The 12,763-nt window shown below is 44.2% G+C and overlaps 1 protein-coding gene across 2 annotated transcripts in view; it reads left to right on the top strand.

The window, feature by feature from the left end:
- Positions 1–12,763, top strand: part of ENOSF1 (enolase superfamily member 1) — a 93,918-nt gene that overhangs the window by 36,830 nt on the left and 44,325 nt on the right. For both annotated transcript variants that reach the window (XM_088469625.1, XM_088469626.1), the window contains exons 3-4: positions 2,150–2,258; positions 5,112–5,227. In XM_088469625.1, the coding sequence (XP_088325751.1) occupies positions 2,150–2,258; positions 5,112–5,227 (225 nt within the window). The remainder of the gene's footprint in view (positions 1–2,149; positions 2,259–5,111; positions 5,228–12,763) is intronic.

Genomic DNA, 12,763 nt, shown 5'->3' with positions numbered 1-12,763 from the left:
TTACATTTCCCCCATGGTATTCTTTCTACAATGGAAATCATATATTGTTCTTCCCAACACTGTTACAGAAGTTACCTCAAATATATTGCACTTGTAGGTTGCTTTGCTTCACACTTCTCTCCAGTTCATTCCAAACCAGCTCAATGGGGTATAAATCTTGAGACCGTGCTGGTCATTCCATGATTTGAAGCCTACCATATTTTTTGTTTCCTTGAATGTAGTATTAACATAGCCTGGATATATGTTTTGGGGCATTATCTTGCTTTTGCAATGAACCCTTGACCAACAAGGCACAGACCAGTGGCTATTACATGTTGCTGCAGAATATTGTGGTAGCACTTTTGGTACAGGGTGTTAGTCACAAACTCGTGATGGAGCAAAAGAGGATCAGACAATCATGCTTCCTGCTCCATGTTTGATAGTTGTTGTCATAGGTGTTTATTTACTAAGCGGCTTCCTGTCAAGGGGTGTTTTGCTATACAAAGCATTTCCCTTTTAAATGTGCGGCTTAAATGCTTAAATAAAGCCCACACACTGAGGAACCATCATTTCTCCTACTCAATGGCAAACAAAAAGCCTACGTTATGAATCATTGGGCGGAATTCAATTGATTACGCGGTCCGGATCTCCCGTCTAAAGTGACAGGAGATCGCGGGCCGCTATTCAATTGCTGCCATTCTTCGCACTGATCGCGCCCATAGAGGTCAGGTTTAGCCACGTAAAGCAGCTAAACCCGACCAAAGTGCTGGGCGCGATCGCGAAAAGTGATGTTTGGGCGCCCAAACATGTCACTTTTCACACATTTCAGCTCTCATCCCCCAGGGGCTGCGAGCTGAAATGTAGCACTTGGCAGCTGATCGCGCCCGACAGGAGCAAGAATAGAATAGCTCCGTCGGGCGCGATAGGGGCTGGAATGAATTGAATTCCGCCCAAAGAATTCAAAGTTTGATTCATCGGCCTATAACAGCCTCTTCCTGTCTTCCGTAGCCCACTGGCGGTGCTTCATGCCCAGGCAAGCATCTATTTCATTGTTACAGCTGTAAGTTCCTAACCTATTACTTCCCTAAAAAGGACATCTTTTTATAACTCTAACTTACATTTACATTATATTTCAGGACTTTTCCTCTAGCAGTTTCAAGCTTACCTTTGTACCTTTGCAGGATATTCACTGGACTTGAATTGCAAACTTTTGACCAGTAGTCAAAATCTCTGTAAATAATATGTATATAAATAGTGAGTTCTGAGATCATTGCTTAGAATTTGTCAATTCATTGGTCATTAGAAAAAAAAGGGTATTATTTGTGTATTCTAAGGATTAAAGCACTCCCTACTGTAAATTCTTATGAATATTATATTCTGTGATCTGTATAAAGCGCATCTGTTATGGTCCTAGAACTCTTTGGTGGCTGCAAATATCCATATCAATTACAGTAGGCAGTGTATTATCCCATATATCACATTCCCAGATGTGTATGCTACCTGCATAGATGTAAAACAGTTTGCACATTAGCCACAAAGTTCATAAAATATTATAATGCAAGAAATATAAAATACTGACCAATAAAAAGGTATAAATATACTATAGCTGCAATGGGGCTGATTCAAATTCACACGCAGTGGTCTGTGTCTGCAAAATTATGCAAATGCCACTACTGGCCCTTCCCTGGTGTTCGTGCACCTGTTTGTGCACGGAGACTGAGACGTCCTCTTTGAGCGTCATTAGACCCTGTAATAACGCTTGGTGGGTCTGTAGATGCAACTATCGGTCGCAGCATCGAAACTTGTACCTGACCCATGCTAGGTACAGATTCTCCGTCAGAGTACGCCTCCTAAGTGAATGATAATGCAACCAGTTCGGCAACACGTCCACAGAAAGCACATAAGACGGACCATCTTGGTCGTTCCTGGACGGTGACAGGGAGCCCACCTCCCTGTCTCCGTCCAGGAATGACCAAGACATTTCTGAGACTGAGTCTCAATCACAACTGCGACTCTGTGCGCAAGCTCTGGGTACATGCACTGCGCGACTTAGATACAGAAATAAAAACACACAATTTCGTCCCACATCGGCTGTGTGTCTGACTCACAATCAGGCCCTATATGTGTAAAATTAATTTTAACTTTATCTTCTTTTTTCACTGCAATACAGCACACAGACCCTGATTACTCTGCAGCTTATGTCGTCATAGAAACGGATGCAGAAGATGCTTTAAAAGGTTGTGGTTTAACATTCACTTTGGGAAAAGGCACAGAAATTGGTAAGTTTGAACTAGAAATTGGTAAGTTTGATATAGTCTTATATGGTGTGATGATTATTTGTTCTTAAACCATTTCATATATCATGTCCAGGACTGCATTAAAGATATTGGAGCCCTTTATAAACTGATGCACATTCTGAAGGTTAATATAAAGTTGATTCCCAATGTCTTATCTAGTAAGTCTGTTGACTAGTAAAGGCGGTTAGTATATAATATAATGTAGACCTGCAATCATTTGGCTAGTGTATACCAAAAGTAAACTTCCATTCTCTGATGGCTAGGAAATAGTAAACCTCAAATCTCTGATGGCTAGTCTACTGTATAGCTAATGTACACTAGACTTCCAAACATTGGGAATAGCAAGACATAAATGGCAAACATAGTATGGTTTATGTAATGGCAAATAATTGTGTAAATGTATTTCGTGGCAAGGAAAATACACAGGGACCCACAACATAGCTGGAAAGATGCAGATTCCTTTCAATTCAGCCAACAAAAACAATTTATAAATGAGTCATGCCTAGAATATACTCGCCTAGAAACAATATTACCTAAGGCTTTTCTATTAATTTAAATCAGATTAAAGATAATTGTAAAATAATCACTACCAGTTGGCACGATGCTCACAAAGTGATGAAAATTATTGTTTACAATGACCAATTAAAATTCTACACATCATAAAGTAACAGCAGTAAATACACAGTGGTGATGCAGGGTAACAGTGGTGGCTATAACTGCAGTATATAGCAGATAACAGTGGTATCACCTATGAGGAGCTAAGTACTGGCAACCGCACAATACTGTGAACACTCTACACAGTAAAGGTGGTGCCAGCTGCACATGAGCAGTAGCCTGGTGATGTCATATGGTCGGATGTTGGACCTCCTGGTGAGTCTGGGTCCTAGTGCCCGGTTGTATGCAAGAGACAATGCCTGCACAATTACATAGGGCTTTCTCTAGAAATGAATGTGCAACTCAGTGGGGCCAATGCAGAATTGAATGCCAGTCAGCTGCGACTGCTCATAAATTTTATGCATGGAACTAAATGTGTATATTCGCCCGTATGCAGAATTGGACCATCTCTATGAGTGGACCGCCCCTATCAGTACATTTTGTCATTTGGTTGAATACCCATCATCATTATTAATGCATTTTTGCACTAGCCCTATTCTAGGTGCAAAAGATACAGCTGAAAACAGGTATATTTACACTTCCAGCCAACTCTGCATAGTCTGCAATTCCATTAACACACCCTTACTGGTCTATAGGGGAGATGTATCAAGCCTTGGAGAGAGATAAAGTGGAGGTTTCCCAAAGCAACCAATCAGCTTCTAGCTGTCATTTTATACACTGTGCTAGATAAATGATAGTTAGAAGCTGAGTGGTTGCTTTGGACACTGTGGAGGTCATTCAGACCCGGTCGTTAGCGCCGATGCGCTCGGACCGGGTCTATGGCCCCCCACAGAGCATGCGCACGACGGCACTGGCGCCGTCGTGCGCATGCGTGAGACCCGCTACGACCAACAGCGCCAGTCGTAGCGGGTCTCGATCCAAAGGGGGCGAGCTGTCGATATTGATTGACAGCTCGCCCCGTTTGGAAGGCGGGCCGGGGGGGTGGCAGCACAAACGGAGGCGTTCCCATGGGAACGCCTACCGTTTGGGGGAGGCCCCACTGACATCACTAGTGATGTCAGTGGAGAGCTTCTGGCTCAGACAGAGCCAGAAGCTCTCCGGGGCTTACGACAAGTGAGACCCTACCCTAGGGTCTCGTCTGACCATCGCGACCATCACCGGAGCGGTCGTTAGAGCTGTGGGTGTTAACCAACAGCCTAACGACCGCAACAGAGGCGGGCGGTCAAGATGCAAGCGGCCGCCCAGTTTCTGAGCGACTGCTTGCATCCTCCGACCGCCTCTGAATGAGGCCCTGTATCTCTCTCCAAAGCTTGAGACATCTCCCCCTAAGTGAGAACACCCCAATATGCACTTTCAGTCACAAGTTTAGAAATGACTGAATTGCATAGGACTCATATTGGATCTAGTTGTAGTTTTATCAGAGCATGCCTTGCATAGTGCAATAAAATACACTATTGTTTTTATTATCATTTTTAATGCATTCTTGCACAAGCCCTCTGCAAACGAACCTGCACTCTGCAAACTAACCTGCGCACTCTGCAAACTAACCTGCACACTCTGCAAACTAACCTGCATCCAACTCTGTATCAGTCCCTGTGTAACTAAAAAAAAAAAAACAGATTGACACAGTGGATGTCAACCCTGCCACCAAACAAAAGGCAGAAATCATTCTTATAACATAGAGAGACAGCTCTTGTACTTTACAGAGAAAATTGCCAGATGGTAACAAGCAATGTAGACGTGGCTGTACTGCCTTTAAAAATATAAGTTTCTGACATTGCCTTATTGTCAGCACAGATCTGCTCTTTGTAGCTCTGTGTATATGAAGGTTGCGTATAAATGGTACTTTGGGCCTGATTCAGAGTCACATGCAAGTCATAAAACAAAGGCACCTAGTGACTATTTGCAAACTGCACACGTGCCGCACCATGGATACACAGATGACGGAGGCTATGACACAGCCGGTTCCCTGATTCCGTGAAGTGGGCGTTTCTGCGTGGCATCTGTGAGGCTACCTTACAAATGCACACTAGAGAGACTCCTAATCTTACAGGCACAGAGAAGCTGGTTACAGAGGGAAATAGTAAAGTCTGTCTGTGTACTAATAGATCACTGTCACACTGAAACGTACCATTGCTTATAGCTTTTATAATATTAATGAAGAAAAACATTGTTTTCTGTAACAGAATAAATTGTCTAATTAATCATATTGTTCTACAGTGGTATGCGCCGTGAAAGCTCTCTCTAGACTCGTGGTGGGAAGAAATCTTGAAGACATTGTTACTAATTTCAGAGCGTTCTACAGGCAGCTTACAAGCGATGGACAACTGCGATGGGTATGATGAATGCTTTATGACTAGAGATGAGCAACATTTTCAAAAGTATTCCAGAAAATATTTGGCTCATTCCACATTTGGTTGTGAAATTTATTGCATTTTGCTGGCAGAGCTACAGTGATCCAATCACAGGGCATGGTGACATTAATTGACCACTTTTTGTCTCCACTCTATTTATAAATACAGGGTTAGATTTATCAAAGCTTGAAGAGAGTGAAAGTGGAGAGAGACAAAGTAACAACCAATCGGCTCCTAGCTGTCATTTTTCAAACACAGGGTCCCATGTAATAATATATACAGCAGAGAATGTAATAAGAAAGAGTTAGAGTGTGTGTTTTCCTTGCCATGCACTATTATCCGCAGCTCAGAGCTGGCAGATATTAGGTCTCCTCTTGTGCTTTTAATGATGCAAAAAAAAACTTGAACCCATTGTCCATAATATATTTACCAGCTTCAGTGCTAGACTGTCAGAGCTGTTTTTTACTATAAATGGAAGCTCATTTGTTCCCATTGCTACAGTGAAAATTGGATTCAGGTTGGTCAGGACGAAGCTGCTGCTGGTGCCCCTATGAGGGATATCTGACAAAACAGTGTGCCCTTCTCCCAGAGGTGATTCGTATAATACTGAATTGTTATGGGGCTCTTACAGAACCCTAGGCCTGTGGGGTCTAATAAATTGGGACCTCTTGAGCAGCAACATGGTCATAGCAGTGGAGTCTATATAATGACCATGTGTCCATAAAATAATAGAAATACTCGATTATCAACGAAACTTTGATCGAATAAACAAGATCCTAAGATCCCTTAGTTCCCACTTTATGAAAGAGCTAACAAATTATTTTTCTTCCTTTTTTGATTCCTTTTAGTCCATGGGGGAAATGTAATAGCCTGTGGTATTGACGCCATTCCGGCGAGTCCGCCCAATGATTTAAAGTGGAATTAATTGAAAAGACAAAACCAAACTGGCATTGCTTTTTTATGGTGCATACACACGGTCAGATTTTTCCTTCAGATCTGAACGATAACGATTTAAAAATCGTTCAGTCGTTCATATCTGAAGGAAAATCTGACATATCTGACATGCCTGAACGATGGACGATGAACGATGCGCGTTCCCGTTTGTCAGATAACGATATCTGACATCTGATGTGTTTGCAGTCAGACTTGGATGATTCCATTTATTTTAATGCAGTCAAAAATCGTTCAATCGTTCAAATCGTTCAAAAGTTTGGTAAAATCGTTCAAATCGTTCATCTGACAAATCTAACAAATCTGACCGTGTGTATGCTCCAAATCTCTTTCCAACTTTAAACCAGAATTGTACCAATGCCTACATCTCACAGGCTATTACATTTCCCCCAATGTGGTAATTACCATTGCTAATTTGTCATAGCCAGGATTTTCCCTCACTTCCCTTATAACACCAACCCACCAATCACAATGCATGCAATCAGTGGCGTAACTAGGGCAGGGCGAGCGGGGTGCGTGCCCTGGGCGCCGTGGGACCGGCGGCATGGGGGGGCGCCGCCGGCCACTGTGCCGGCCCGCCCTAGTTAGCCAGTGTAGCGCCGACCGCAGTGAGTGCTACACATTTACACAGGACCGGCGCTAGGCTTCCAACGCCAGTCCTGTGCCACACAGCTGAGCCCCTTCCCTCCCCCTGAGCGTTTGCCCAATAGCGCCAGGAGGAGGGTGGCAGGCGGGCTCAGACTGTGCATAACACACACATCGCCGCCAGCACTGGCGGTGATGTGTGTGTTAATCAGCAGCTAATGAGAGTCAGACAGACTCTCATTGGCTGCTGCTGCTGCACACACATCACTGCCGAGCGGCAGCGATGTGTGTGTGAATCAGCAGCCAATGAGAGTCAGATAGACTCTCATTGACTGCTGCGCGCCCACTGCAAGAGCCAGGCTTCCGTTCGGCTCCTGCAGTGGTAATGGGAGAAACGTCATGATGTCATGACGTCTCTCCCATAATGCAGAGCGGCCCGGCCCGGGAGGATGGACGTGCGGATGGCAGCGGGAGCAGGAGCATGGATACAGGTAAGTATTTTTCTTTTGTGTGTATTTCGGGGGGGGGGCGCGCTCTATTACAAAGAAGGGGACTACTACTGGGGCACTACTGGGGGGGATACTACTGTGGGCACTGCTTCAGGTGGGGGGGACCAGTACTGGGGACTACTACTGGGTGGGGGATACTACTGGGGGCACTGCTTCGGGGGGGATACTACTGGGGCACTGCCTCGGGGGGGGACCACTAATGGGGGGATACTACTGAGGGCACTGCTTCAGGGGAGTACCACTACTGGGGGGGATACTACTGTGGGCACTGCTTCAGGTGGGGGGGACCAGTACAGTGGACTACTACTGGGTGGGGGATACTACTGGGAGCACTGCTTCGGGGGGGACAACTACTGGGGGGGATACTACTGGGCACTGGTGCACTGTCTCGGGGGGGGGGGGGACCACTACTGGGGGAATTCCACTGGGGGTGATACTACTGAGGGCACTGCATCAGGGGGGGACCACTACTGGGGGGGATACTACTGGGGACTACCACTGGGGGGGATACTACTGTGGGCACTGCATCATGGGGGACCACTACTGGGGACTACCACTGGGGGGGTACTACTGTGGGCACTGCATTGTGGGGAACTACTACTGGGGACTACTACAGGGAGCACTGCATCAAGGGGGACTCACTGGGGGAACTATATAAAGGGCACTGTATAGGAGGGACTACTACTGGGGGCACTATATAATGGGCTCACTACTGGGGGCACTGCACAGGGGGGTCCACTACAGGGGGCACTGAAAAGGGAGAACCACTACAGGGGGCACTGCATAAGGGGGACAACTACTGGGGGCAATGTATATGGGGGATCACTACTCGGGGCACTGTATAAGGGGAACTAATGGGGGGCTGCATAAGGGGGACCACTACAGGGGGCACTGTGTAAGGGGCACTGCATATGGGGGACCACTACTGGGGGCCTGTATAAGGGGAACTAATCGGGGCCTGCATAAGGGGGACCACTACTAGGGGCACTGCATAGGGTGGGGGACTGTATAAGGGGCACTGCATTAAGGTGCAAATGGAAAGAAATGTTCCCAGTGATAAGAAAGGTGTGTGTGACATGTTGACACGCCCCATTTTTCAGTGGCCACACCCATTTTTCACCGCACCCTTTGGGGGGCTCCATTTTCAAATTTGCCCTGGGCTCCAAATACCCTAGTTACGCCACTGCATGCAATTGACTACGACTGAGAGGTTTTTTAGTTTTTCCCCATTTAGCTGGATTAAAGCTAGCAACTGTCATGCAACCATACAACTAACCAATCCAACTTGCCTGTCCAAGTAAAACAGTACTCCATACACTGAACCAACTTTATCATCAAACCAGCCAACTTTTTTTTATCAGACTAGCCAACTTCTCTCCAATGAAAGATAATGACATCACATAAGTAGGCGGACACCTATTTCTATTGTTAAAATAGAGGCAAAAATATAAAAACATAATTAAATAAATATTTTTAATCACACATCCCCCCCCACCCACACACACACACAGAAGCTTGTCACACATCACACACACAGAAGCTTGTCACACATCACACACACACACACAGAAGCTTGTCACACATCACACACACACACACAGAAGCTTGTCACACATCACACACACACACACAGGAGCTTGTCACACAACCACCCCATCTGCAGAGCAGCTTGTCACACACACTCATCCCCCTGCACAGCAGCGCTTGCCACACTCACCCCTGACCCCTTGCACAGTAGCACTTGTCACACTTCCACACCCCACCCCAGATCATGGCACTTATGTGCTGTCACTGCTGCTGTCTCCTCCCCGCATCTCAGCCCACTCCTAGCGAAGAGGCAGCCTCGTTTTGAATCCAAGATATTCAGATAGAGCAGTTTCACATTGTCATCTTGGATTCAAATGAGGCTACCTCTTCCCTTGTGCCAGGAAGAAGACAACAGCAGTGACCAGGGACAGAGCAGGTAAGCTAAGTACTGCGATCCAGTGGGGGGTGGCAGGGACGGGACATGTCATTCTTGCTCTTCCCCTGCTGCTCAGTAGAGTCTACAAAGTCTGTCCACCTACTAAAATCGTTCATTTGGGGATGCGATTATTGCCCAACTAATTGAGAGAATTTCTCCTGCTAGTTTGACCAACCGCTTTCGGGCGATTTCCAGCATGTAAAAGCAAATGGTTGATTATCCTTGGCTCCCACACACCAGCACATTATCATTCCAATCAGTCAACTAGTTGGTTGGTTGGAATGCTAATCATTTAGTGTATAGCCAGCTTAAGAAAGAATGAAAGAAATGTTTTATTTCCACATGGACTACAATGAATCAAGATGATGATAAAGACTATTTTCTATTTAATAAAGTGATAAACAAGAATTGATGGTGTTATCTATAAATTGTGAGAAATTTTATTTACTTTTATTATAATGGGCAGTGTTTTTAGTACCCTAGTCCATTCTATAGGAAACACTGGTTTGACAAAGTAGTTAATTATCCACAGCCCAAGGAATGCGCTAACATAGGCCAAGTACAGTAATGGTGTTATTACTAGCGAGTTGCTTCTGATTAGCTGTTTCTGAATGCACCAGTGATGCTGATTGGTCTTTTCTTCGTCGCTCTGACATATGCTATGCATTTGTTGTTGTGTTTACGGAAAACTTTTTGTTTGGAAATTAAACTTGGGGGTGGAGGGTGAGAGCTTCTTTTTTTTTTGCAATATATATTAATTGGTTTTTCTGTTTTCTTGGAAAAGACATTACAAAATCTCCAAAAATAGAATAACAAATATCGCAGTAAAAAATCACATACAACAACTGCTAGACATAGAAATAGACCCACATCATAACAACAGTATTAAAAAATGTTCAATATAAAACACAAAATTTTAAAAACAGAAATCCAACATAAACATATAAAAGAGGAGGAAATAAAAACAGTACAAATAGGGAAGGGCTGGGATTGGGGGGGAGAGTTGGTAAATCTCAATCACAGATAGAGAAAATTTCTGGAGAGGAGCAGCCTTTAGCGGGGCGTTACATTAGCGCTAACATGGAAGAGATATTTGGGCTCAATTGGAAAACCTTAGATATGTACTTGAAGATTTGAATTCCAGCCATGGGTGCCAGGTAGAGATTAAATCCTGATTCCTCCCCAGGCTCACTCGGAGGTCCTCCATAGACATATACAGTATAAATCTTTATGGGCAAACCACTCCTTTAGTGTGTGTGTGTGTGGGAGGGGGGGGAGTAGATCACCATCTAACCGGCGCAATTGAAAAAGTTTTACAGGGACTTTTTATATTTTGAGAGAGGGCCAGGGAATAAACTAGGAAGCCAAAAAGAAGGGTCAGAGGGAGCATCCTCACCCACAATAGACCTAGCAATAAAAATCACCTGATTCCAAAAAGGTAGCAAGAAACTGCAGTTCCACCAAATGTGCAGTGGGGAGCCTGTCTCCATATCACACCGCCAACATTTATCCGATAGCCCAGGGAATATATTTGCTAGTGTACGGGGGCATCTGTACCAGCGAGACAAAACCTTAAATTGTGTTTCAATCACAATGGCACTAGCAAATGTGTTTTGAAAAATTCTGTCCCAGTCACAGTCCTCTAAGTCAAGTTGTAGGTGTTGCTCCCAATCTTTAGGATACTTGGGGAGGGTACATGCATTCAATCAGGAGCACGTAGCCTCTCGAGAGAATATGCGCTTGCTCAAAGTGGCCAAACACATATCCTCAAAGGGAGACAAAGATCTGGAACCAGCTGCGCAAACAACACTCCTTTGTAGAAATTTATTCAATTATAAATATCTCCAAATTTCAGATGGGGGAAGATCCCATACAGCTTGCAGAACAGTGAAGGAGGACACTCTCCCTCCCATCTACCAACTGGTTAACTCGTTGCACTCCCTGACACCTCCAAACAGCAAACACAGAACCAGTAACACCCGGGGGAAAGTCAAGATTACTAAAAAGAGGAGTCATAGGGGATAATATGGAGGACACGCATGTTAGTGTCCAGAGTCTATTCCAAAGGGCCAGAGTGGGGCTAATGGTGGGATGGGAGTCAATTGGAACCTTGGACCTCCAGGGATACTGTGCAATATGTATGGGAAGGGAATGATTGTCAAGGTGAACCCACTGCTTAGTATCAGTTGTCCGTGACCATTCCATTAGCCTACCCAACACAACAGAATCATAATAAACTGAGAAGAGTGGTAACTGGAGTCCCCCCATGTGTCTAAGTCTAAAGAGGATTGTGTGCTGAGACCGAGGTCCTGCCCTTGTTGGTACCTCCAATGTTCAGCTGTTGTAGCATACACTAAAGGACATACCACCAATATTTATCAGTAAAGAAAATCCGAACCTCTTCATGATAGTTTCCCTTTAAATAAATGTTATACGAAATTCTAACAGAAAAGAAGCCCTTTCTGAGAAAACTAAGCTTAAATACCAAATACAATTACAGTTAATACAATTGCATAAAAAAACATTTGTAGCTCCCTGAATTGCCTGAAATATCATAAACCATGATTGATTTTGCTTCTCATGTCTTATTGCGTGCAGTTCTGTTCTAGGTAACTTGATTTGCTGAGTCTTCTTGATATTTGAAAAAATCTCTGACGTCATACGTAGTTTACAGCTTTTCAGTTTCTTTTTATTTTACTTCATGTGTACGACTGTATGAAAGACATGAGACTACAATAGGGGTCTGTTAATAAAAGCTCTTTACATGGAACAGCCACTTCCTTATTATACTGTACATGTATAGAAAACTTAAAATAAACAATTAGAAGATCACATGCCTTGAAATGAATGGAATATGATACAGTAAATCAGGATTTGAACACTGCCAGGTCGCCACAGTGACAAAAATTGGGCCATGGAGCCTAAATCCTGGGGATCCTTGCCCTTCATGATTTGGCCAACACACCAAGCTTCCTCCTCTGAATGTAGCACTCTGTGGATAATGCATGGGGTACATGGCTGCAGACAGGACTAGGATGATCAACATCACAAAGTCAATACTTAGAGCAGAAAAGAGTTCAGTCTTAAATTGTAAATATTGATTAGCAGTGAAATTATAAATTCATGGGGATCCAATGGAAGTAATGTTGTAAAATGATTATAAAATATTTTACAATTTATCCATGGAAAACAGTATCTAGTGCCGGTGAACCCACTGACACCTGCCCGCACATGCTCTTCCACAAACACATCATGCATTTTGCCTTTGACATGCAAATTCACTGATGTTTAACACCCATCCCAGTGACTTGGAGTTATTGCAATGAATGGACAATAATTCAAGAAGGAAGCACAGTACAGTATATACATGTACAACCATATGCATTTTTGCTATGTATAGCTCTTTACTGTTATCTGGGGTGAATGTTGACAAAGAGCCTGGTTCAGAGGTACACGCAAACCACACACAATTCCGATGCCCAAGTAGATGAGCGGTTGTTTGCGCATATT

This window comes from Taudactylus pleione, unplaced genomic scaffold (genome assembly GCF_031769625.1).
Source record: "Taudactylus pleione unplaced genomic scaffold, aTauple2 ptg000093l, whole genome shotgun sequence".
Taxonomy (NCBI): Eukaryota; Metazoa; Chordata; class Amphibia; order Anura; family Myobatrachidae; genus Taudactylus; species Taudactylus pleione.
Note: the sequence above shows the minus strand (reverse complement) of the source record. Positions and strands in the feature narration are given on the sequence as shown.